At 49.8% G+C, this 22,815-nt stretch overlaps 1 protein-coding gene across 3 annotated transcripts in view; it reads left to right on the top strand.

Moving 5' to 3' along the window:
- The window catches only part of MBTPS1 (membrane bound transcription factor peptidase, site 1), a 44,962-nt gene that overhangs the window by 18,593 nt on the left and 3,554 nt on the right, over positions 1–22,815 (top strand). For all 3 annotated transcript variants that reach the window (XM_070451464.1, XM_020896579.2, XM_020896589.2), the window contains 13 exons: positions 2,838–2,940; positions 3,849–4,000; positions 5,245–5,406; positions 8,647–8,791; positions 11,930–12,118; positions 12,335–12,507; positions 12,967–13,082; positions 13,641–13,797; positions 14,530–14,654; positions 15,345–15,422; positions 18,009–18,149; positions 19,940–20,071; positions 20,826–20,952. In XM_070451464.1, the coding sequence (XP_070307565.1) occupies positions 2,838–2,940; positions 3,849–4,000; positions 5,245–5,406; positions 8,647–8,791; positions 11,930–12,118; positions 12,335–12,507; positions 12,967–13,082; positions 13,641–13,797; positions 14,530–14,654; positions 15,345–15,422; positions 18,009–18,149; positions 19,940–20,071; positions 20,826–20,952 (1,800 nt within the window). The remainder of the gene's footprint in view (positions 1–2,837; positions 2,941–3,848; positions 4,001–5,244; positions 5,407–8,646; positions 8,792–11,929; positions 12,119–12,334; positions 12,508–12,966; positions 13,083–13,640; positions 13,798–14,529; positions 14,655–15,344; positions 15,423–18,008; positions 18,150–19,939; positions 20,072–20,825; positions 20,953–22,815) is intronic.

Genomic DNA, 22,815 nt, shown 5'->3' on the forward strand with positions numbered 1-22,815 from the left:
TAACGTCTCTAGTAATGTCTTGGGCTGACACCCTTGGCATGGGGCGTCTGCCATTGTCCTTGATGGGTTCCCGGATTGGGTGCGGTTCAGTGCTGTGGCAGGGGGTTTGTGGTGATGCTGGGAAGGACCGAACGCACGGTCCTGTCCCCGCGTGCCCCGGTCCAGGAGAGCCGCCGGCACAGCCGTGTACTCGTGCCCCACAGAGCTTTCGTGCTGTCTCGTGTGGCGTCCTGGCTGTGTGGCTGCACGGGGCAGGCCTCGGGAGCCCCGACAGCACGTGTGAAACTGTCCAGGGCAGAGGATTAGGCTGAACTCTGTGAAATTAATAATGCTCCGGGTCACAGTTCCAGTCTCAGTTCCTTCATTGATCGCACTCTTCTTGTGTGGGTCCAGGTTGTGACTCACGAGTGTGAGTGGCAAAACACATCCCCAACTAAGTTCCACTGTGACAGACACCAGTTACCTAGCAGTCTCTCAGTAGGCGTTCCTGTCTTCTCTTTCTAATATTTCTCCGTTTACCACTCTCCCAGTTCTGATGTCCCTGCTCGAGGCCAGCCATCCACAGCTCAGCACCCCCAGGTTGTCGGTTTCCAGCCCATCCTCCTGCCTTCAGTCTCCCCAGCCCTCCCCTCCTTGCATGGGTGATGTGGGACGGAGCCAGGCAGGTCTGACTGTCCTTAGGCTGAGGGGCCGTTGCTTTCCTGAGGCCTGTCCACCCCGTGTGGCTCCAGAGGGCACGAGACCTTCCTCAGGGTGGTGGCTGTGAGGATGAAATGAGACATCCAAGGGAAAGCACCTTGAACACTGAGCCTCTGTGAGCGGTAGCTGTTCCTTTCTCCCCTTTTCTGGGTTTCTGTTGTTAAAGTGTAGTCAGGCAGTTTCCTTAACTAAGGATCTGCAGTGGGTTGTTACTCCCTGGTCAGATCTCAACTTCTCCTTGGGTTTCAAGGTCTTGTGTAGTCTAGCCTGGAGTCGGCAGACTTTCTGTGAAAGGAGCAAACAGTAAACAGTGGAGTCTCTGTGGGCCACACGGTTTTTGTTGCACCTGCTCACCTAGCCTGGTAGTGTGAAGGTGGTGTGGGTGTGTGTGGACAAGTGGGCATGGCTGTGTCCCGGTAACACCTTACATAGGAAATTGGATGAGGGGCCTGGTCAGGCCCAGGCATAGTTCCACAGCTGTGGCCTCATTGCTCACTCACCTGTGCACGTCTTCCCCAAGTCCCGCTCCTCCCCGGGTCTCCCTGGGGTCCCCACGTTTCAGTCGCCATCACCTGTTCCTGCTGCTGACTGCCCCTGCCGCCCCACACCCTTGGCTTGCCTTTCCATTTATACCAACTCTTCCACATGCCGTCCTGACTGCTCTGTACACACTGGTCACTCTTCTGAAATCCTGTGACTCCTGTGGGCAGTCACATGTGGGAGCCTTTAATCAGAGAGCTGCTTGTGCTCAGCGTGTTAGCAAGGATCCCAGGAGAGGAGGCCCTGGTGTTAGACTTGTGTCTGCTCACGGAGCCTCATGTTGGGTGGGCCGAGGGTGGTATCTGGTCGCCAGGGTACAGCCTGAGTATGTGTGGCTTATTGCTGGGCATTGGGTAGGGCAGGGCAGGTGACCATAATGCACTAAGAAGCCAAGCTGTATATTGTAGGCCTGACACTGCCTGATCGCCTCCACGGGTACCCTTTCCGAGAGGTCTCTGGGGTCCCCCCCCCCCCGACACTTGGACTTCACAGTTCCTGGGAGTCTGTGCTGCACGTCCCCCTTTTCAGTGCCTCCAGAGCTGTGGCACTGTGTTAAAGGTTAAAGCTCACAAAGTGTGGGGTTGGCAGGGAGAGGGATAGCAGGAAGGTGGCATTCTTTGGTACTAGCTTGAGTGGGAAGTTCTGCGGGTGATTTCTGTTCTAATATCTGCTCTCTGATGTCACAGGAATTTGTAAAGTTTCACTGTCAGCCAACTGAAAAATCACCGTTGGTGCCTTTGTACAACCAGCTGGTAGTGTGTTGGTGGTGGGTGAGCTAGGGAGCCAATGCCAGGATCGACTCTGTGGGTAAAAACAGTTGAATCCTGCTGATATCATTTCAGCTGCATGGAGCCAGTTGTGGTTCAGGAGTTCATTTATTGGTGGTGGAGCTGAAATAGACAAAGCTCCATAATTGGTGGTCTTATGCTTTCAAAAAGTTCAGCTTCGTCTTGACTTCCACCTTGACTCCATAGTGTAAGCGGTTTTGTCACTCCCTGCTTCGCCGTCGTTTCTTTGTAGATCTCGTGCCCTTGAGGTGCTGGGGAGAACTGCACGGTCTTCCCTGTGCATCCGTGTCGTCTCCCTGAGGCGCTCAGGCTGCTGAGAGATGAGTGGCCCCCACAGTTGCCCTGAGGGAGGGGACTCCTGCCCGAGACCAGTTGAGAGCTTTGTCTCTGACGGTGGCAGGGGTACGTGTATGGCTGTGGTTCCTTCCGCTGGATCTGGCCTCAAGCTGGGGAGGCAGGAGGACGCACTTGGAGCAGTTGGGAGGTGATGTGAGGGTGTGTACATAGGTGGTTCCGTGACAGTGACTGGTCCTGTGAAGCTCAGAGGGAGTGTTCCTTCATGCCTGGCAGTAGTGAGGGAGGTGTGAGCCTGGGACAGGAGGGTGGTAAGCCGACAGGGAGGGAAGGACGGAGAGGAGAGGGTGCCCAGGTGTGAGGAGGTTGAGCCGGCAGAGGCGGCGGTGAGCGGGGCAGGGCCACAGCCACATGCCATGTCGCAGGAGCACCTGCTGCAGACTCAGACCGTGCCCTCGTTTGAATCTTTCATTTAAAATGGTTCCTCTCCCCTTGTGTTTTTGTGCGTCCATGCAGCACTCTCAACAACCCTGCTGACCAGATGGATGTCATCGGAGTGGGTGGCATTGACTTTGAGGACAACATCGCCCGCTTCTCCTCTCGGGGAATGACCACCTGGGTATGTGGGGCTCCTTTCCTGCTGGAGTGTGTGTGTGCGTGCATGCATGTGTGTGTACTTCCATGAGCTGTAATTATGCAGCTGGCTCACCCTCCAGTCCGAGGAGATGCTTCCTCAGATGGCAGCCGGGCACCCTGACCTGTACCCGCTGTCCTCCTGGTCCTCTCACCCACCGGCTGTGTCCTTGGCCTTTATCTAGGTAAGTGTTTTAATGGCATTTTGAGAAATGTTCCCGAATAATCTGCGCAGCTGCAGGTGAAGACATCTTTGCTCAGTGTCCCACGTGTGCAGGTCCAGAGTCCCATTTATATGTGGTGGCCAGGAAGGAATTTTCACTTCACATGTGTCCTTCTTTCTTCCAGAATATAAGTGCCAATGGAATTCTCATTTCCCCCAGTTTCTGGGAAGTTTAAGAAAGTTCTCCGTTAAAATCTTATCCTAGGTTGCTTGTATAGCTACACTGACTGTTCTAAGTCATTCTTTCCCTTCTGGTGATAGATTGAAATGACAGTCATATCGTATAACTTTTTACCTTATTAAGAAAATGTGTCTTTTTTCCCCTAATTTTTAATTCTAACTTGCTGATTTTTCTAACATATTTCTAGTTTTTAAGTCATCTATAAATCAGTTTCTAGTCTTACATGTTAGCAAAATTTTAAATATTCATTTTTTAAATACTATAGAGCATTGTGTTATGTTGGTCATTAATAAAAACACAAAAATAATTTTATTTTCTGTATGATCATTTAAGCTTCTTCTGAATTGCAGTGAATTTCTGATGAAAACCAGCAGCATGCTCAGGCTATGCTATTTAGCTGATGTTGTTTCTGGTTTCATTCACTCATAACTGCTCAGGGCTGTGTGCCCACGTGGGGGCCCTGGTAGAGACCATACTGCTGTTGTTACAGGAGCTGCCTGGAGGCTATGGCCGTGTGAAGCCTGACATTGTTACCTACGGCGCTGGAGTGCGGGGCTCGGGCGTTAAAGGAGGGTGCCGGGCCCTCTCAGGGACCAGCGTGGCTTCCCCAGTGGTGGCTGGTGCTGTCACCTTGCTGGTGAGGTGAGTGTCGCTTGGTTGGGAGGGGTGGGCAGCAGCAGTCCAGGAACTGAGTCCTGCTGCTCACCAGCTTGTCACGGGGCCTAAGCCCGTCTCTGCAGCGGAGCCGGGGTCTGTGTCTTGACAGTTCTCGTGGGTGTTTGGTGAGAGAATGGAGCTCTCTGGTCTCCTGCTGTCAGGAGCGGGAGGGGAGGCCTCGGTGCCTTCTGTTCCCAGCCCCGCGGCCTCTCTGAGGAGGATGTTTTCAGGGAGGACGCCTTTGCTTTCCTCCTCCCTGCAGCAGGGAGGGCACCTCTGGGGGTTAGCAGTGCTTTAGTGTGAGAAGCAGCTCGTGCAGATGCCGGGCCACGGGGACGCGCTTCCTCAGCTTTGGCCTTAGAGCCCCGGGAGCAGCCAGAGCTGGGGCCTGGTCTTGCTTGGTCAGCAGGAGGAGCAGGGCATCCACCTGGGGCTGAGCTGTGAGCAGTTCTTGTTTCTGCCAAAAGTTCCACTTTATTCTCCTCACATCTCCTGAAGTCAGCGTCCCATCTAGACCTGTTAGAAAAAAACGCACTAACACTCTAAGACCAGCCGTCCTTTTAGAAAAATACTTAGCAATTGAGGAGAGTGAATTTTTCTTTACTGGATTACTTCTCTGCACTTAGGGAGCCACAGTTTACTTGTATTTATAACGTGTAGGTACACAAACGCACGTGTTTTAATGCTGGTGTTCAAGCGAGAGGGTCTGGGTGCTGCTGCCTGAGTCCAGCTGCGTTCTGATGATGAGCCCACCACCAGACTTGACCCACCAGGTTGGCGCATCCCACACAGGCCTCCAGACAAAACAGGCCTGGGGGGCAGTGGGCTTCCGTCCTGGCCATGCTTCTAGGCCACGCAGCATCGAGTGCCTGCTGGACCCATCTCCATCCTCCCCTTCTCCCAGCCAGGCTGTGTCCACCTGTCAGAAATCTGTAACTCCTACCTGCAACCTCTGAGGTCAGCTATATTGAGTTAGTAGGAAAGTATGTTTTCCTGGTCAGTTTAGTATGAGCCCAGAGTCTGTGTTCTCACAGCCACTTGGAAGGAGGTAAGTGGTCAGTCCCAAGGCGGCAGCAGAAATGAGCATGTTTGCCCTTGTCTTACATGAGTTTTACTGAAGATCCCATCAAGGTTGGAGGTCGTGTGATTGCACTGCTACGGGTTGGGGATGGTCTGCTTTTCCTTCTTTTGCTAAGAGCAGATGAGCAAATATGCACTTCTCCCCCCAGCACAGTCCAGAAACGTGAACTAGTGAACCCAGCCAGCATGAAGCAGGCCCTGATTGCGTCCGCCCGGCGGCTTCCCGGTGTCAACATGTTTGAGCAAGGCCACGGCAAGCTGGATCTCCTCCGAGCCTATCAGATCCTCAACAGCTACAAGCCCCAGGCCAGGTCGGTGTGCCCGCCTCTCTTACAGGCCTTTCTCCTCTTCCTGGGCTCCCTCAGCACAGGCTATTTGCCTCAAGACAGAACCTACCCCACCACACAGGCTTGGGGCCCTTGGGGAGCTTCCTGTTGCTGCTTCTGCTGGGGCATCAGGACTGCTCCCCACTTCCCCACATTCTGCTGTTTGTAATGTAAGCCATTTGAAGTAATGAATTCCTGCTTTTTTTTACTTAGTAAAACTTTTTTTTTAAGTAACCTTAAACTTACAGAAATTTGCAAAAGTCATATGGACGTTCTCATATATCGTACATCAGGACTCCAACCCTGCACTGGCTTTTCTGGTGTTAGCATCTTACGTAACCATCGCACACGCTGCATAGCCTGACAGTTAACACTGATGGATTACCATCTACTAACCTGCAGGCTGTGTTTGGATTTCACCCATATTTTTCCCATCCCGTCCTCAGCCTGGTCCAGGATCCAGGCCGGCATCCACGTTGCGTTTAGTTGTCATCTGTCCTTGGTTTTCTTCAGGTGGGCTCGTTGGCTCAGTGCCCTTCCTTTTATTCTTGGTGGTGCTTGCCTGCATTCTGAGGTTTAGGTGATGTGTCAGGCTGGACCCTCCAGGAAGCGGACACCAAGAGATCTCCTGGGGGAGGGGCCTATGAAGGATGAGGGGGAGGAGGCGGGAGAAGTGGGAAGAGGACCCTCAAGCCAGCACAGGTCTGAAATCTTTCCTCGTCCCGGAGAATCCCTGAATTAAGGTCACTGTTAGAGGAGGCTGAGTCCCCAGGGCTGGGCTGCTCCGGTGCCCGCTGTGCTCGGTCCCTGGCACAGGTGTGGTGGAGTGTCCGGAGCGTCGGTCAGCGGGCCTGGGCAGCAGGAGGTGCGGTGCCAGGTGTCCACTGCAGGGGCTCTCTGTCTCTGTGACTGCAAAGTGTCTTGTGGGGGCACACTTGAAGATGATCTTGTTTCTTGCCAAACCTTCCATCACTACGTTTAGTATCCTTAGATGGTTCTTTCTTCTAATGGTTCTTATGTAGAGATTGCCCCTGGCGATTTTCTGCTTCTCTCATTCCTTGTGCATTTATTAGCTGAGATCCTGCTGTAAGGAAGCGCTGTCCTCCTCTCGTTTATTATTTCAGTTGTATCAGCATGGACACAGATCCTTGTTCACTGTGACTATAATCCATTAATGTCTTTGTTTATTTCATTGCTCCTGCTGTCCCAGATTTGGCTCTCTGGAGCTCCTTCTGTTTGGCTCGTGTCTTCTCAGCGTGTCTCCATCATTGTCCACTGGCAGCGTTTCTGTGCCCACTGTGGGTATTGGTGCTTGCCCAAGCAGCGCTGGTCCTTCAGTTGGAGAGTGGGGTTTAGAAATGAACACCTGGCTGCAGGTGTGCTCTTGGCGGCTGCGCTCCTGCTTGGTTCTGGGCCCTTTCTGCAGCCCGAGCTTGTGAGCATCCGCACACACACTCCTGTGCCTTGTCTGTGTCTGTGATGCCACCTGTCTCCTGTCCCACCCACGGCCCCTCACCGGGTCTTCTCACGGGCTGTCCTTCTCCAGCAGCAGGCAGCCTGGCTGTCACTCTCCACCATGTCTCTTTGATGACATGTGTGGTCGTAGGACGCACATGTGGAAAGTGTTAGAGCTGTAACTCGTACCCTGGTAAACACAAGTTCTCTCAGTAGAGGATGGCAGTTGTGGGTAGTTCTTTTTACATTTATAGAATGTAATCATATTGTCCGTGACCTCAGTCCATTTCTTTCCTTCCTCCCCACCAGGCCCTGTCAGTCTGATTTTGTTGCTTATTTTCAGTATAGTTGAGTTCATTGGTTAGTATGTGTATTTCTTTCTGGATTCCCACTACATTCTGGTTGATTTCAGTTAGTTATGTATTGTATTGTGAAAGAGGATGGTGACTCCAAGGTCTGAACCGCGCAGAGCGCACCTGGCCAGGTGTCCTTCCATCCCTCTGTTCTGCTCCCCCGCCCCCACAGGTAACAAGGCCAGGTGTTTTTGGTTTATCCTTCTTGCATTTCTTTTTTCACAAATGAGCAGATACATGTCTATCTTATATATCTCCTTTGTTACATGAAGGATACATTATTGTAAATACTCTTTTGTACTTTTTTCATGTAACAGTATCCTGGAAATCACTTTGTATCCATTCACAGAGATCTTGCTTCTCCTTTTTTATAGCTTACTAGCGTGGATACCTTTGTGTATTCAAGTACATGTCTATATATGGGCATTTAATGTTTTCAGTATTTTGTCATTTTTAGCTGCTTGTGTCTGTGTGTCCTAGTTTTGTTGGAGGTGTGTCTGCAGGAAGATTCCTAGAAGCAGGGTTGCTGGGACCAGGCCGTGAGCAGAGGGTGCCCGGTGGGTACTGCTGGCCTGTCTGCCCAGAGCCGTACTTCATGCATGTCTGACACATGGGAAGTGCTCCCTCAGAGTTGCTTTTATTTGCAGATCTCAGGTTTTGAGTGAGTTTGAACACTTTATCTGTAGGTAAGAACTTTTTCTGTATCTTTCCTGTGAAGTGTTTGTTCATTTTTTTCACCCATTTTTCTTTCTTTCTGGGGTTTTTGTCCCTTGGTTTAAGTGTTGTTTACGTATTAGGGCAAGTAACCCTTTGCTGCAGGTATTTCTCCCAGTTTATTAGCTGCCTTTTGTCGTAAAAGTGTTTCTGGCCGTGCGGTCTTTTCTATTTTAACTGCTGTGCTAGTTTGTCTCCTGTTGTTTTTGCCCCTGGATTTTGAATCACATGCCCTGAGGTAAAGGAGAGACTCACCCCTGTTTTCTGCTACTTGTTGCTTTCTTTTATTTACTTGAGACTCTGCTCCATTTGGGGTTTACTCCAATATGTATGGTGTGATTTGTGAATCTAATTTTGTCTTTTACCAAATGGCCACTCATTTATCCCAGGTCCAGTTATTGAAAAGTCCATATTTGCCCCAGGGCTTGAGACTGAGTCTAGGTCTTCCCTGGGGCCGCTCATGCACTTGTTCTTCCCCAGCTGCAGGCTCCAGGCTTGTGGGGCAGAGGTGATGTCCACGCACCCCACTGTGCCGTGGGCGAGGCCGGCTGGCCTAGAGGCCTCCTCACTGCAGGGAGTGCTGTGAGGCCAGGTTCCCGGGCCTGGCTGAGACTCAGGCCTGCCCTGACGACTCTTCTGCGGTTGTGCTGCGTCATTGCTGTTCCCGACTCTGTCTCCTGCAACACTGTCTTGTCTGTTTCAGTTTGAGCCCCAGTTACATCGACCTGACCGAGTGTCCTTACATGTGGCCCTACTGCTCCCAGCCCATCTACTATGGGGGCATGCCGACTATTGTCAACGTCACCATCCTCAATGGCATGGGAGTCACGGGGAGGATCGTGGACAAGGTGAGACTGCCCTTTGGCTGGCGGGAGACCTAGACGTGGCCCAGATTTCCTCCTGTCCGCGGCTGGGGTGGGAAGCAGTGGTTTGCTCTCCTCTGAGGCCTTTGCAGATAGGTCAGAGATACAGTGATGAGACCAATTTGCTATGCTTGTACTTGGCATCTTGAGTTTGGTTCCTGAATCAGCTAATTGCATTTGAGTCCTCATTTTAACAGTTAATCACCAATAATTAAAGGCCTACTTGTAATTATTTTATTGTTTGATGAGTACAAATGGGTGTTTGTATTTAGAAGGTATGGTCTTTATTTGAATTTTGTTTATATAGTTTGTTTTATGCTTACTATATAAACAGTATCACAACAATAAAGGATAGGGAAAAACAACAGAAAAGTGATTTTAGCCCCAGACATGAACAGAACCACTATTAAAAAGAGAGTTCAGGTCATATTTTGTAACAGATTACTGTAGCTGTTTAAATAAGTGTACGTAAATCGCTTCAGTGCCTCCCAGCACCATCCCCTCCTTGCTCCGTGTCACTTCTGAGCCCTTCCTCTCCCGGCTCCCTTTCGTCTGGTTTCTGTTTATTCTTGGCTGTGCTCGCTCTCTGTCGCTGGGCCCAGCCTTTCTCTCGCTGCCGCCAGCAGGGCTGCTCCCTTCGGTGGCTTCTCGTTGCAGAGCGCGGGCTCCGGTGCGTGCAGGCTTCGGTAGCTGTGGCACATGGGCCTGGTCACCCTGAGGCACGTGGAAACTCCCCAGACCAGGATTGGTGCAGAATGTCTTGATGGCAGGATTTCACTTTTCATGAAGATACCACAGAAAGTTTTTTTCTTTTCCTTTTTTTGGTTACTTTTTGGCCACAGTGTGTCATGTGGGGTCTTAGTTCCCTGGCCAGGTGTTGAACCCTTGCTCCCTGCAGTGGAAGCACGTCTTAACCACTGGACTGCCAGGGAAATCCCCAGAAAGTACATTTCTTTTGATTTTGTAAGATTAATAAAAGTCAGTTGCCTAGGAGGGGAAAAAAAAAAGAATCTTTTCTGTCCCTTATCTGAAAAGGATATTTTTAGTTATCTTTGTGTGGTAGGCAAAAATTTAGTGGTTTTTTTTTTTTCAGTTCTCACATTATAAGCATTTAAAAATGTTACTATATATAAATGCTAATGATCTTTTTAATGGTTGTTTAATATTGCATGGAACTGCTAAGTCATAATTTGCTTAATATTCTTACTTGAACAAGGTTGTTTCACATGTAAATACCTCACTGAATATCTTTGTATATTTGGTTTTCTTTTGTTATGAATTAAATCCTTAACATAATTTCCCTGGGTTAGAATTCCAAGTAAGAGGACATGAATGTTACTGTGGCTCTCGGGACATAATAACAGATTGTTTCCAGAAGAAGAGGTCCATCACCTGAGGCTGCCACTGATGGTGTACAGAGTCGGGGGGTGTCTGGTGGTACATTCTTTTTTCCCAATTGCATGAAATTTTAAAAAACGGAGATAAAATCCACATGCCATGAAATGCTACCCTTTTAAATTGTTCATTTCAGTGGTTATTACTATATTCGCAAGTAGTTATGTAAGTCTCATACTGTGTAATTCTGGAACATTTTCATCACTTGGAAGGAGAGACCCTTGTTACCACTTCCCATTTCCTCTGCCTCAGACCCTGACAACTCCTGATCCACTTGGTCTTCATGGAGTTACCTTTTCTGGATGTTTCCTGTGAACGGAATCATGTTTCATGGTCTTTGTGACTGGCCTCTTTCATTGAGTGCGGTTTTTAAAAGGCTTATCCACACTGCCATGTGTATCAGTGCTTCACTCCTTCTCGTGACTGATGGTGCCTTATTATGTGGATAGACCCCACATTGTCAGCTGATGAACTTTTTGTTTTTAATGTGGTGCATCTTATAACTTTAAACCTACAGGGGATAGTGAGTACCTTGTTTAATGTGTACTTTTTTGGTTATTGATAAGGTGGGGATCTGCATGTTTGTTTCTGATTGTGTTTCTCTTGTGTGAATTAGCTTTTCATTTCTTGACCCATTTTTCACTAGAATCTAGGTTGTCCTTGTCATCTTCGCACCATTATTGTGTGTCATGCTGAAAGATTGCCCAAATTACTGGTTTCTTGTCTCTTTAATATTAGAGGTGGCTTAAAAATTTGGGGTGAGGGGGTGGTTTGATAAAGGTTTCACTTTTTCGTGTAGTTGTTATTGTCATCTTTTATGATTTTTTCTGTTTCAAAAACTAGAAACTCATCTCTCCAGAAATATAAGAAAATTTCAGTTTTATTTTTGACTCACTTTTCTTTTATGCTTGTTAAATATTTAATGTTTTCATCTGTGTTGAGTCAATCTGATGTGTGTTACAAAGGATGGATGAGAGTTCATTTTTTTCTCAGTTGTTAACCAGCAGTCTCAAAAGAACTTATTCAGAATCCCTGTCCTTTCTCATTGTCTGTGATGCTGTATCCCATGAATATTTTTCTTCTTTTTCAGTTGTTTTTTTTTAATATGCTTACTCTCCTGGGAAGTATATTACTGTTCTCTAGCTTGTGAGGGAGTTAGCTTGAAGTACTGGTTCATTGTGAGAGCCGCTGTCTGTCTCCCCTTTCAGGCTTCCCTTCTTCCTCGAGCCTGGCGAGCCTGGCGGGTGGTCTCCTTCACAGCGTGGCCAGCTCTTTTTGGGGCTCCTGGGCCCCCTGCCCACCCAGTCACTGGCCTTGGAATCTGATTGGTCACAGTTTATATCCGTGTCTTTTTCATTATTTTATTTCTTTTAAGTAGTCTGGTTCTCTAAGCACATAGCTGAGATCTAACCCCACATTTGAGCATTTTCTTTTATGTTAGTTCTCTGTCAGAGCAAGTTCTTTGTCAAACCATGTGTGTCCCCACCCCTCCCTTTTGTAAAGCTTGGAGGGGAGTAAATTGGTCTTTAAAACTGAAGTTTGTGAAAACTAGTGTTTCTAGGCTGTTCTAGTGGATGATGGTCCAGACCCTGCGCGGGCGCCTTGGTGGCAGGCTGCTCAGCGTCTGTGTACGTCTCCCTCCACCTGTCCAGTGGGGTGTTCCTCAGACACCAACTTGGGTAAGCTGGGAACCGAGCGTCTCACGGGCGCCTCTGCTTCCTCCTGCAGCCCGAGTGGCAGCCCTACTTACCGCAGCACGGAGACAACATCGAGGTCGCTTTCTCTTACTCCTCAGTGCTGTGGCCCTGGTCTGGCTACCTGGCCATTTCCATCTCTGTCACCAAGAAGGCCGCCTCCTGGGAAGGCGTCGCGCAGGGCCACGTCATGGTCACCGTGGCTTCCCCGGCAGAGGTGGACGTACGTGTGCCTGGGGGGCTAGTGGGAAGTTGGGCTGGGCTGAGCGCCAGGCACTCGGGTATGAGACACAGGCCGTGTGGGTCCTGGCCTGGTGAGCACCTGGGAGCACAACCTGCACGGTGAAGAGGCACAAGTGGGCTGTTGTGTGCCATGTTTCTGGCGTAAGACGTTTCTTCTGAGCAGAAGGGCTGTTTCAGAATTCTTTTCTTCCTTCAGTCAAACAGTGGTGCAGAACAGACGTCCACAGTGAAGCTGCCAATCAAGGTGAAGATCATCCCCGCCCCTCCCCGGAGCAAGCGCGTCCTCTGGGACCAATACCACAACCTGCGCTACCCACCCGGCTACTTCCCCCGGGACAACCTGAGGATGAAGAACGACCCTCTGGACTGGTGAGCCCATCACCCCTGCCCTGTCCTTCCCCGGCCAGGCTGGGGCGGGAGCGAAGGTGACCCGCGGCAGGCATGTAAGGCTGCCTGTGTGGCTATCACGGTTCATTGTCAGCATCTCTGCATGCCCATGTTGAGTTTTTGCAGCACAGGCGACTGCATGCTGGCCTTTTACATCTGTGCCACCACTAAAGTGATGCTTTGGTGCACTTTACAAAACATGTCTTTGGCCATATCTTCTCGTCATTTTCTCTCCTTCATGTCTATGCTGTGCGGGTGATTTCCTGTTATCACTACTTTATATGCAGCCCAGGGCAAGATGGTCTGAAAGGCTGGCTTTCGTGCCAGTGGACCAGCCCTCTGGCCGGTGAAGCTGTTCCTTTGGAAGTGAACCCTGCAGCCGTGTGGCCTTCAATCCGTGGAAGGACTGGGAGGGTTAGTGCTGGGCTTCCTCTGTTTCAGGAATGGTGACCACATCCACACCAACTTCAGGGACATGTACCAGCACCTGAGGAGCATGGGCTACTTCGTTGAAGTCCTCGGCTCCCCCTTCACGTGTTTTGATGCTAATCAGTACGGTGAGTGATGCGAGGTGCTGGTAGGCTGCCCTGCTTGGCTGGGGATGGGTGGGACAGGCTAGGGTCTATGCCCCTGATGTTCAGCTGAAATGTGAAACCCTCAGGATTACTGGGGACAAGAACATTGGTACACTTTCGTTATGTTAGCATCAACATTATTGACTGGGTGATTTTTGCAGAAAGTTACGCCTGTGGCCTATGATTTATTATGTAAGTAAAAACATTCTGGTCGGTAATGTTTGAGTAACAAAATACGTATTAATACGTTTCTGGTCAATAAGTTGATTTTTTTTTTTAATCAAAAGAAACTCTCGCACAGAATTTTGCTTCTTTTTGAGTAAGTGAGATATCCTCACATAGGTCATCACCAGTGGAACAGGCCACAGCTGGCCAGTGGCCACGTGCTTTCGGACCCTGATCCTTTCTTTTACACTCCCTTCTGACGTGGAATAGGGGCACAGGACAAAATATTAGAAGCCAGTAGCTGGAGATACTGAGGCCAGTGTAAAACCACATGTCTGAAATGGTGAGATGGCCATTCTCACCCCTGTCCCTCAGGAACGCTGCTCATGGTGGACAGTGAGGAAGAGTACTTCCCGGAGGAGGTGGCCAAGCTGCGGAGGGACGTGGACAACGGCCTTTCACTCATTGTCTTCAGTGACTGGTACAACACATCCGTGATGAGGAAAGTCAAGTTTTACGATGAAAACACCAGGTACTGACACGAATTGGTATTTGGATAAAAAATTTGACTTTATAGGAATTAAATCCCACCCAGCAGAGACCTAGAGTGATGACCTTTCTGGTCATCAGGCAGGTTCAGACGCCTGGTTAGGGCAAGCTCTCCTTTGGCAGAGATGCTCTTGAAAGTCAGCTGCTCATTGAACCAAGTACTGGTTGAAAGGGTTCATTGTTTTTGTTGATCTTAAGACACTGGAGCCTTAAATTTCTGTTTATTCTGTTCTGTTCTTCCATCTCCCCTTTACTGTATATGTTTAAATGCACCAAAAGAACTGTTATTTAAAGAAACCTTGCAGTAGATTGGTTATGGATGACAAGTTTCCAGTGTATTATGAATGTCTCATCCTTATGATACATGTTCTTTCTTTGGAGTCTGTGACTTGAACTTCATAAGTTTCCTTCTTCCTTCACTGACCCTCTCAAGGTCTGGGCTGTATATGCAGTGTGTTTATGTTTTGTGTGTGTGTGTGTGTGTGTGTGTGTGTGTTTGTTAAATGTGCATTTCATGAAATAAATTGGGCTTTGGTTTATTCTGTACACTGGTTGAAGCATTTACATTGTGCTGTTACTCAAACCAGGACAGTTAGTTTTAGGTGAAGCCTAGTGTGGATGGAGTGGCCTCTGGTGGGAGAAATTGATTTTCTCACAAAATATGACGGGTTTGTGGGATGCCGCAAGTGCTTCACGAAGGCCCTGTCCCTCATAGGCAGTGGTGGATGCCGGACACTGGAGGAGCCAACGTCCCAGCCCTGAACGAGCTGCTGTCAGTCTGGAACATGGCATTCAGCGATGGCCTGTACGAGGGGGACTTTACCTTGGCGAATCATGACAGTAAGGTTTTGTGTTTGCTTTTAGTATGGCTCATCATTCCCAGAGGTGGGCTAGCAGATGCCATGAGTCTTTGAAGTCTTGAGTTTCAGAGAGAGAGAAAATAATGTGCTGTCACCTAAATATGCAAGGCCTGTGGAGAGAACTGTGCAGTGTCTTCACAAAGACACCTGTAATTCTGGGTGCTCCCCCTAGTCTTTGTCCAGATTTTTTAAGATGAAATACTTCCTGCCAGCATTCCGAGTTTTGGTTCTTTGTGTCCTGTATATTCCCAAATAAGGAACACTCCCCAGGTCTCTGATTATTTATGAAGTTCTATTTATGAAATAACGTTGCATACCTCATGTAAGAAGTATCCTACCGTCCCCCTTTGTTCTGGTAACTAGTTTCTGAAACAGCATCTTGAGCATTATTGTCACCTACTGCTTGTCCTGACTTAGGTTGTCCCAAGGCTGACAGCTCCAATTTCTTTAATCTGCCCAGAAACCTTAGATTAATAGCATAATTTAGCTTGAATTTTGAGATTATTACTTGTAGTTTGTGTGACCAGGCAGTAATAGTAGCTCTTCTCTTAAGATTAGGAATGGCTTTAGTAAATATATGATGTCTAAAGCGTGCATCCAGGTAAATGAGCAGCTGCTGCTGAGTGCCTTCACTGTTTCCAGGTTCTAACTGAACGGCTGTTTATTCTAGTGTATTACGCGTCAGGGTGCAGCATTGCTAAATTTCCAGAAGATGGCATCGTGATAACACAGACATTTAAGGACCAAGGTATGGAATATGCTGTTCATATGCTTTTTGGTTTCTCTCTCTCTTTCTTCTTAATTTTTTAATCACAGTTTTATTACATGTAATTCACCTGCCATATGGAGGAGGGCATGGCAACCCACTCTGGTTTTCTTGCCTGGAGAACACCATGGACAGAGGAGCCTGATGGGTTACAGTCCATGGAGTCCCAAAGAGTTGGGCCTGACGAAAACAACTTAGCATGCATGCGTACACCTACCATAACATTCGCTCTTTTAAAGTCTACAGTTCAGTGATTTTTTTGTATATTCACAAGTTGTGCAGTCATCACCACCACCTAGTCCCAGAACATTTTCATCACCAGAAAAGAAATTCATTCTCCATTAGCAGTTTGGATTTTTAAAAAATTCATCACAGTGTTTGTATGGTACTTCAGGTAAGACGTCTGTGTGAGGGTTCTAGAGGTACCTAGGAAGGTTCAACCATCTCTTGCTGATAATTAGAATACATGGGTAGTGAGCACTGCAAAGTAAGTTGACTTTCCTGTAGGAGAAGAGGGTATTGGTAAGGGTTTTTTGTGTTTTTTTTTAAACTTCCTTCAAAGTTGCTTGAAATTTTTGTTACTATTTATGAATTGTTCTACTCTGTGATTGCCAGATAACTAAAATTTTAGAGAAATGTTGACTGTTTTGAATGTCTTAACTATGTGAAGATAAAGAATATTGTAATACAAAGTCATCTCGTAAAATTCTCTGAAGATTTAGAAGGGAGGAAAGGTCTTTGCTTTCAGTTCCTCTTTTCTAACCCTGGAAGGTCAGCCATGCTGTGTCCCCAGTGTCGGTGCTGTGACCGTGCTTGGCGTGCAGAGCAGTCAGGGTGCAGGGGGAGCTGCGGAGCCTCTGCCCTTCCTGCAGGTGCTGCCACCCCTGTCCTGCCCGGGGTGGTCATCCTGCAGCCCCGCGCCCCAGAGCCGGCTTCCTAACCCTGTGCCTCTAACCTGTGAGGTTATCACGTGACCACGTGATGGATACTTGCAGATTGGGTCCATCTCCTTGTGCAGCTTGATGTTTCTATCGTGTTTCAGAATGGCAGGCCCCTTCGTTGTGATGTTTGTCATTTTCTGTAGTTGAAGTCAGGGACAGTTTCATTAATAGAGAATGACAAGTAGTCAGGATTTCTCACTCTTGTGTTTGCGTTTGCAAGGTGAAATTTACTGCTGTGTTGTCTGGAAGGGGCTCCTTCCTTCCAGTCGAGAAGTCAATGAGTAGTTCTCTGTTCATAAGATTATGTTTTAACTTTTAAGCACATGTATGGTCCTGTCTTCCCAGTCCCCTTGCACAGTGTACTGTGGCTTAGTGATTCTTTCTGAGCTCCATTGTTCACCAGGCCGTGTTGCTTCTGGACACCCCCTCCGCCCCCGGGTGAAGGCCGTGAATTCCTTGTCAGCCTCTTGGTATTTGGTATCTCTTCATTTTGCGGGGAGAGGAAGTAGGTTAAGGGTGCATACTTTACTTTGGTGTTCTGCTAGTCTGAAAATAAAGATTAATTACCTTGGAATCCTTTTTAAAGGGCTTTTTATTTCCAAACAGGCTTTAAGTTGCTTGAATAATCTTGTGGGTACAAAATAGGAATTTAAAAATCTGGGTTATGCTGGATCAAAAAGGACCCTATTGTTAGAGACAGAGCTCTGTCAGACCACGAGGCCAGGCTGCAGTGCTGTGTGCACGTTCCCTGCTTCATCTGTTCCACTGCCCTGTCTCTCCCTCTGACAGAAAATCCTGTGTTCCCTTCCGCGGGCTTCTTGGGGGCTTATGTGCAGAGAATAGGAAGCACTGCATTCCTGTAGCCACATGTTTTAGAGTGACTGGCGCGGTAGATGCTGGATGCAGGTTTGCGTCATCTCGTGCACGGCCTCGCTTGCTTTAGGGTCCGAGACTTTGTTTATGAGCTGATGTCACTGGCAGCAGCTGCCGTGGTGTCTGTGCAGTGTCGTCTTGGTCCAGTTGATGTTGTGAATTGGCGGTTTGGGCAGAGGCGAGCAGCTCTGCTGTTGGAGCATTTGTACTGTGTTTGTGAGACTCATGTAACAGATACCTTAAATCAGAAATACGTGGGCATGTGTCCTAAAGATGAGTGTCGTTGTCATAGCGTTTGTTACTAAACATGAAGCCTGGGTATCAGTGTGTATAACTGTGCATAGGTACCTGTGTGTTGAGGGGGCGCTGCCCCTTGTGTGTGTGTAGTCTGAAGACATAGCCTATCAGCATAATAAGAAGGGACAAAAATTTGTGCTTGGGGGATGAAAAGAGAGAAGTGATGCCTTTAGGACTGTGAATACCGTGTATCATCATTTTACGTGAAAATGGAAAAGGAGGATTATGGGAATATACATACACACATATGCGAATTTCGCTACAACCCAAATTAGTGGCACTTTATACTTTGTTTTCTTATCCTAAAAGTTTGCACTGTTGGGACTGCATGTTTTACCTTGGCGTGGTTTTTTCCCCCTGTTTTGTCATGTGTACTAAACAGCAAGTCAGGGGGTAGCTGGGACGTCCTTCATTCCCCTGCAGAGGTTCTCACTCCTGTTTTGTCGTGTTGTTTCAGGACTGGAGGTCTTGAAGCAGGAAACGGTGGTGGTTGAAAACGTCCCCATCTTGGGGCTGTACCAGCTCCCGGCTGAGGGCGGCGGCCGTGTCGTGCTGTATGGAGACTCCAACTGCTTGGACGACAGTCACCGGCAGAAGGGTGAGCGGTGGTGCGGCTGAGCGGGTGGGCTTGGTGGCCGTGACATTCTGCACTTTCTGCGCTGGTCCCCAAACAGGCCCCCATGAGACACTGGTGAATAGGTAGGGGCTGCTCGGGGTGTTTTGATAGGTATCTTGGGCTGGACACGTTTAATAAGCAGAACAAAACTTTGTGGCCTTCCAGAGGCTGGCGGATGGCAGACCCACCACGTGTGGGGGGAGGCCTGTGGTTACCTGTCTCTGCCCTCCCTGGCCCCCTCTCTGGCATCTGTGTCCCTGGCACTACTCTGCAGGCCCCCTCTCGCATCTGACCACCCCTTTCCTGCGGGCCCAGCACTTGGCCCTTATGCCAGACCTGGGAGTTGCGGCTGTTGAGAGGGGCATGTGTGGTATCCTTGTTGGGCGTGAGGGGGCAGCAGAGAGGGGACACCTAGTCCCTAGCACCCCTCTCTGCTAGCATCTCTTGATGAGTCCTTCACATTTGAAGGATGAGCTTGGACATAGACTTCTCTCTTTCTTGCTTTGTAAAGGAGGGGTGGATGGGTGTGAGTGTTCCGTCTCTGCTGGGGAGATGACGACAAGACCAGGACCAGAACCTAGTCTTCTGGGGCAGGGGGGCAGGGGGCAGGGGGAGGTGTGTCCTCACTGGCAGGTGGTGACCAGGCTTCATGGGAGGGGCGAGGTGGCTTGAGCGTAGCTGGCCTCCTGCCTGGGGTGCACCTCTCCCCCGTCTCTCTTCCTGTGCCCTCTCTGTGATGAGAAGGTTAAGTGACTGCATTCCTACCATTTCACGTAGAGCATTAGAATATGGTTCTTTTTTTTAAATAAAAATCAAAAGTGAAGGTAAGTTACAGTTGAAAGAAGATTAATGTTTTATTTCTGTGGAGACTGTCGTTGCAGACCTGAGGTCTTGGGGAAGCGTCTTTATTGGCCCTGCAGTGGCTGGGGGCCTGTCCTGTCCCACATTTCCTGTGTCCACCTGGAGGAGCTTTTGGAGCTGTGAGCACTTGACTCAGGCTCTGTTGGGGGACAGGCGCTTCCTGCCATCCCCTCTCCTTTCTGTGAGCCTCCTCCTGTCCGTGCTGGTTTTGGGGGATGTGGCAGCCGCAGGGAGAAGCTGGTGGGGGCAGTGATCCAGGTTTAGCCAATGCAGCTCCTCTGTCTCCTGAGAGGAAAGTCCATCTACGTGGCCGCACGAGGGGGTTGTTGAGCCTAGCCCAGTACAGGACTCACAGTGACGTCCTCAAGATAACTGTCTTCCCACTCTGTGGTTGGGGCCACCGACTCAGGGCAGCCCAAACCACTAGTCTGCACTTTCGCTGACCTCGAGCCCACCTCTCCGGACGCACGTGGCGGTCCTGGCTCTGCCCTCCTCCAGGACAGCCTGCGGGCGCTGGCCTGGATCAGCTCCTCGCTTTCCTCTCCTCTCACCGGGCCCCCGTTCTCAAGCAGCGCTTCTTTCAGTGGTGTCATGTGGTCCTGCTGTCCCTGTGGGAACCCCATCCATCCTTGTCACGAGGGCCCCAGAGCTGAGGGGTGCCTGGGCAGCTCATGTAGCCCTGAGCCTCTGGGCCAGCCTGGCCTCCTTGAAAGGAGGCCCCGTGGGCAGCCGATGACTGAGGACACGAGTGTCTCACGCAGGGCCGTGCTGGGGCCTGATCTTTCCCCACCCTGTTTCCCCCTTGTTCGGGGCTCACTTTAGTTTTCCTGTAGAGGCTGCTTTAAAATAGTCTACTTCCTAAAAAAAATAAAATAGTCTACTTCCTAAGCAGTGTGTTGCTGACCCCACAGACTGCTTCTGGCTCCTGGATGCGCTCCTGCAGTTCACGTCGTACGGGGTGACGCCCCCCAGCCTCAGCCACTCAGGGGCTCGGCAGCGCCCCCCCAGCGGAGCAGGCTTGGCAGCCCCGGAGAGGATGGAAGGTGCGCGGCCTCGGGGGGTGGGGGTTCGGGGTGCGGGCTCACTTGAGACGACATGGCTTCAGGGCTCTGGGGAGGAGTGGTCAGCAGGTCTGCGTGCTCACTAGGTACCAGGCGCTGGGCCGGAGTGGCTTCACAGGGACTACTCTCTCTGAGTCCCCTTAGAACCTGGAAAGCAGATACTTCTTCCAAGTCCATGGAAGAGATGGGCCCAGGTCCCCCAGCGGGGGGCCACTCAGCAGAGCCTGGTCTGCGAGCCCTCACAGCCTGAGCCCCGCCTCCCAGGCTGGCTGTGGACGCGTGTTGTGAGCCGGTGTAGTTCTGACCTTCCCACTGGCCACATTTAAGGAGTAAAAAAAAAACGGGAAGTTCCTTGTGATAAAACTGTACAGCCCCCGTCCCCCAAATATTATTATTTAAACATGTGGCACCCAGCCTCTCAGTTGCTCAGTAGCCATGTGTGGGCAGTGGCTACCGTAAGGGGCAGCACGGATCGGAAAAACAAAAGGAGCTTGGAATTTTGAAAATGGAGATTTTCTTTTTGGTCTGAGTATTAAATATTTGAAGAGATGCTGTTCCCGTGAAGTGTGTCTACAGGTTAGACTCCGGAGTGTAGGCACGTGCGTGTGATTACAGGCATGCGGGGGCCCAGCTGCTGCTGTGCGTGCAGTGTGGCCACTTTAGAGGAAGCAACAGCTAACAGCGTCTCTTTCCCCTGCCTCCTCTTAATGATGGCCTGTCGGTGGGTGCTGCCCAGGGAACCATCTGCACCGGTACTCCAAGGTCCTAGAGGCCCGGCTCGGAGGCCCAGAGCCGCGCGCGCTGCCGGCCTGTCCGCACCTGTCGTGGGCCAAGCCACAGCCTTTAAACGAGACGGCTCCCAGGTTGGTGTCTCCTGTGCTTTTCCACTTCTGCTGCTGGGTTTATGATTCATTGCTGCTTTTTTAATAAGAGAGAATGGAATTTTACTGACATCATTATTGAATAATCAGATCTAGCTTGTCATTTGTGATGGTTTTTAAATTAGCGAGCCCCCGTATTGACCTTTAGAATCACGCACCCTGGTGGTACTGTGCATAAAAAGCGCTCTGGTAATTAGCCTTCTGGTGAGGTTTGCTTGGTTTTTGCTTGAAAAGCTGTGATCTGACAGTCGTGTCCCTGGAAGGGTCGCTCTGACTCCTTAAGCTGGAGATTTGGGAGTTGAGTGTGCCTGTGTGCGGTGTTGGTTCTGGAATACAGATGGGGTCTTCTGTGTCCCCAGGGCAACCTGGAGCCACGTTTGTGCCCTCACCTGTGCTGGGTTGTCCCTGGTAACGTGACCTCAGACTGTGACAGGCCCAGACACTGATCTGCCTGCTTCTCCATCTGGCTGTCAAGCTTGAGCTCTTCATTTGTGTCAGTTCCTTTTAAAAGCCAAAATTGAGCGACCTGTGCTGTTTCTCTGTTCAGGCAGAAGAGCCAACTCAGTCCACTGGTTCCTGTTTTCTCTAGATCACTCCTCTCCTGCTTCTCTGGCGTCTCTGGCCCCAGCAGGACAATATCCTGCTGTGGCGAGGAGGATTGAGGTCCTAGTACAGTGACGCGGGGCCCTGTGTTCTGGGCATGGCTGTGGGAGACCCCGTGACCCTCACGGCTCCTCCTCCTCTGAGCGGTGCTGCCAGCCCCTGTCTTCCTTACGGGCAGCACACCCCACACACGTGGCCAGATCACCTCCGGGTGGCTCCTGCCTTCTCTCCCCTACCAGCTGCCCACTTGCCTTGGGTCTCAGCATGTACAGTGTTGGGGTGTGTGTGGCAGGGCACGGGGACTGCCATCTCCACGGTGAGCCACGAGGAGGGAGATGCCTGCAGAAGGCCCAGAAGCTTCCTGTGAAGCTCTCGTCATGAACAGAAGCCCTGAGTGCACCTCTCACTGACCATGTCATCTTTAGAACACGCTCGATAGGAAACAGCATCGGATATTCATCACGTTGTCTCCTCGTCAGCAGTTTTTTCTTGATACTTTAATTACTGAGTACTTTTCCATTCCAGTTAACATGCCATCATTTAAAATTTTCTGATAAGATTCCATTTTTATATCTCATTTATTTATAACCTATCATTATCTGAACATTCAAACCAGACTTTAATTCCAGCTGTTGTCAGCAGTTCACATTTGGTGGACAGTCGCTGTCGGCAAAGGTTCCTGAAACCCACTTCTTCTCCATGGTACTGCTCAGGGCTCTGAGGACAGGTGACAGTGTCCTGTATCTGCGTGTCCATCAGACAGCCCATCACGTACCAGCCTGGCCCATCAGGGTGCTGCTGCTGTGCTGTCCCTAGAATTTGATTTTCACTGTTGCTTTCTGAAATTCCTTCTTCTTAAAATACCCACCAGGCCCCACCCTTATCTCACTTCTTGCTGGAAATTGTTCTCAGTCCTCAGTGACCTGGATCTGGGTCTAGATTCTGAATCTCTTGAGGAGATGCAAAACAATGTCAGACAACCCCAGTCAGCCCTGGAAAGGTCAGGGTCTATCAGCCCAGTGCTGAGTGCAGGTGTTCACTCTGTCCTTGAAACCGGGATGCAGTTCCTGGTGTCATTCCCGGGCATCAGGCGTCCATACTATGAGCAGCTGTAGGAGGTCAGACCTACGAGGAGCCCCACACAAGGCCAACCTATCCTCCCATCAGGACGTTGTGGAATTCTCAAATGACAACGTGGAGCTCTGTCACCCTAGCTGCTCAGCGAGAAAGGATCACTGTGGG

Source organism: Odocoileus virginianus, chromosome 20 (assembly GCF_023699985.2).
Source record: "Odocoileus virginianus isolate 20LAN1187 ecotype Illinois chromosome 20, Ovbor_1.2, whole genome shotgun sequence".
NCBI lineage: Eukaryota > Metazoa > Chordata > Mammalia > Artiodactyla > Cervidae > Odocoileus > Odocoileus virginianus.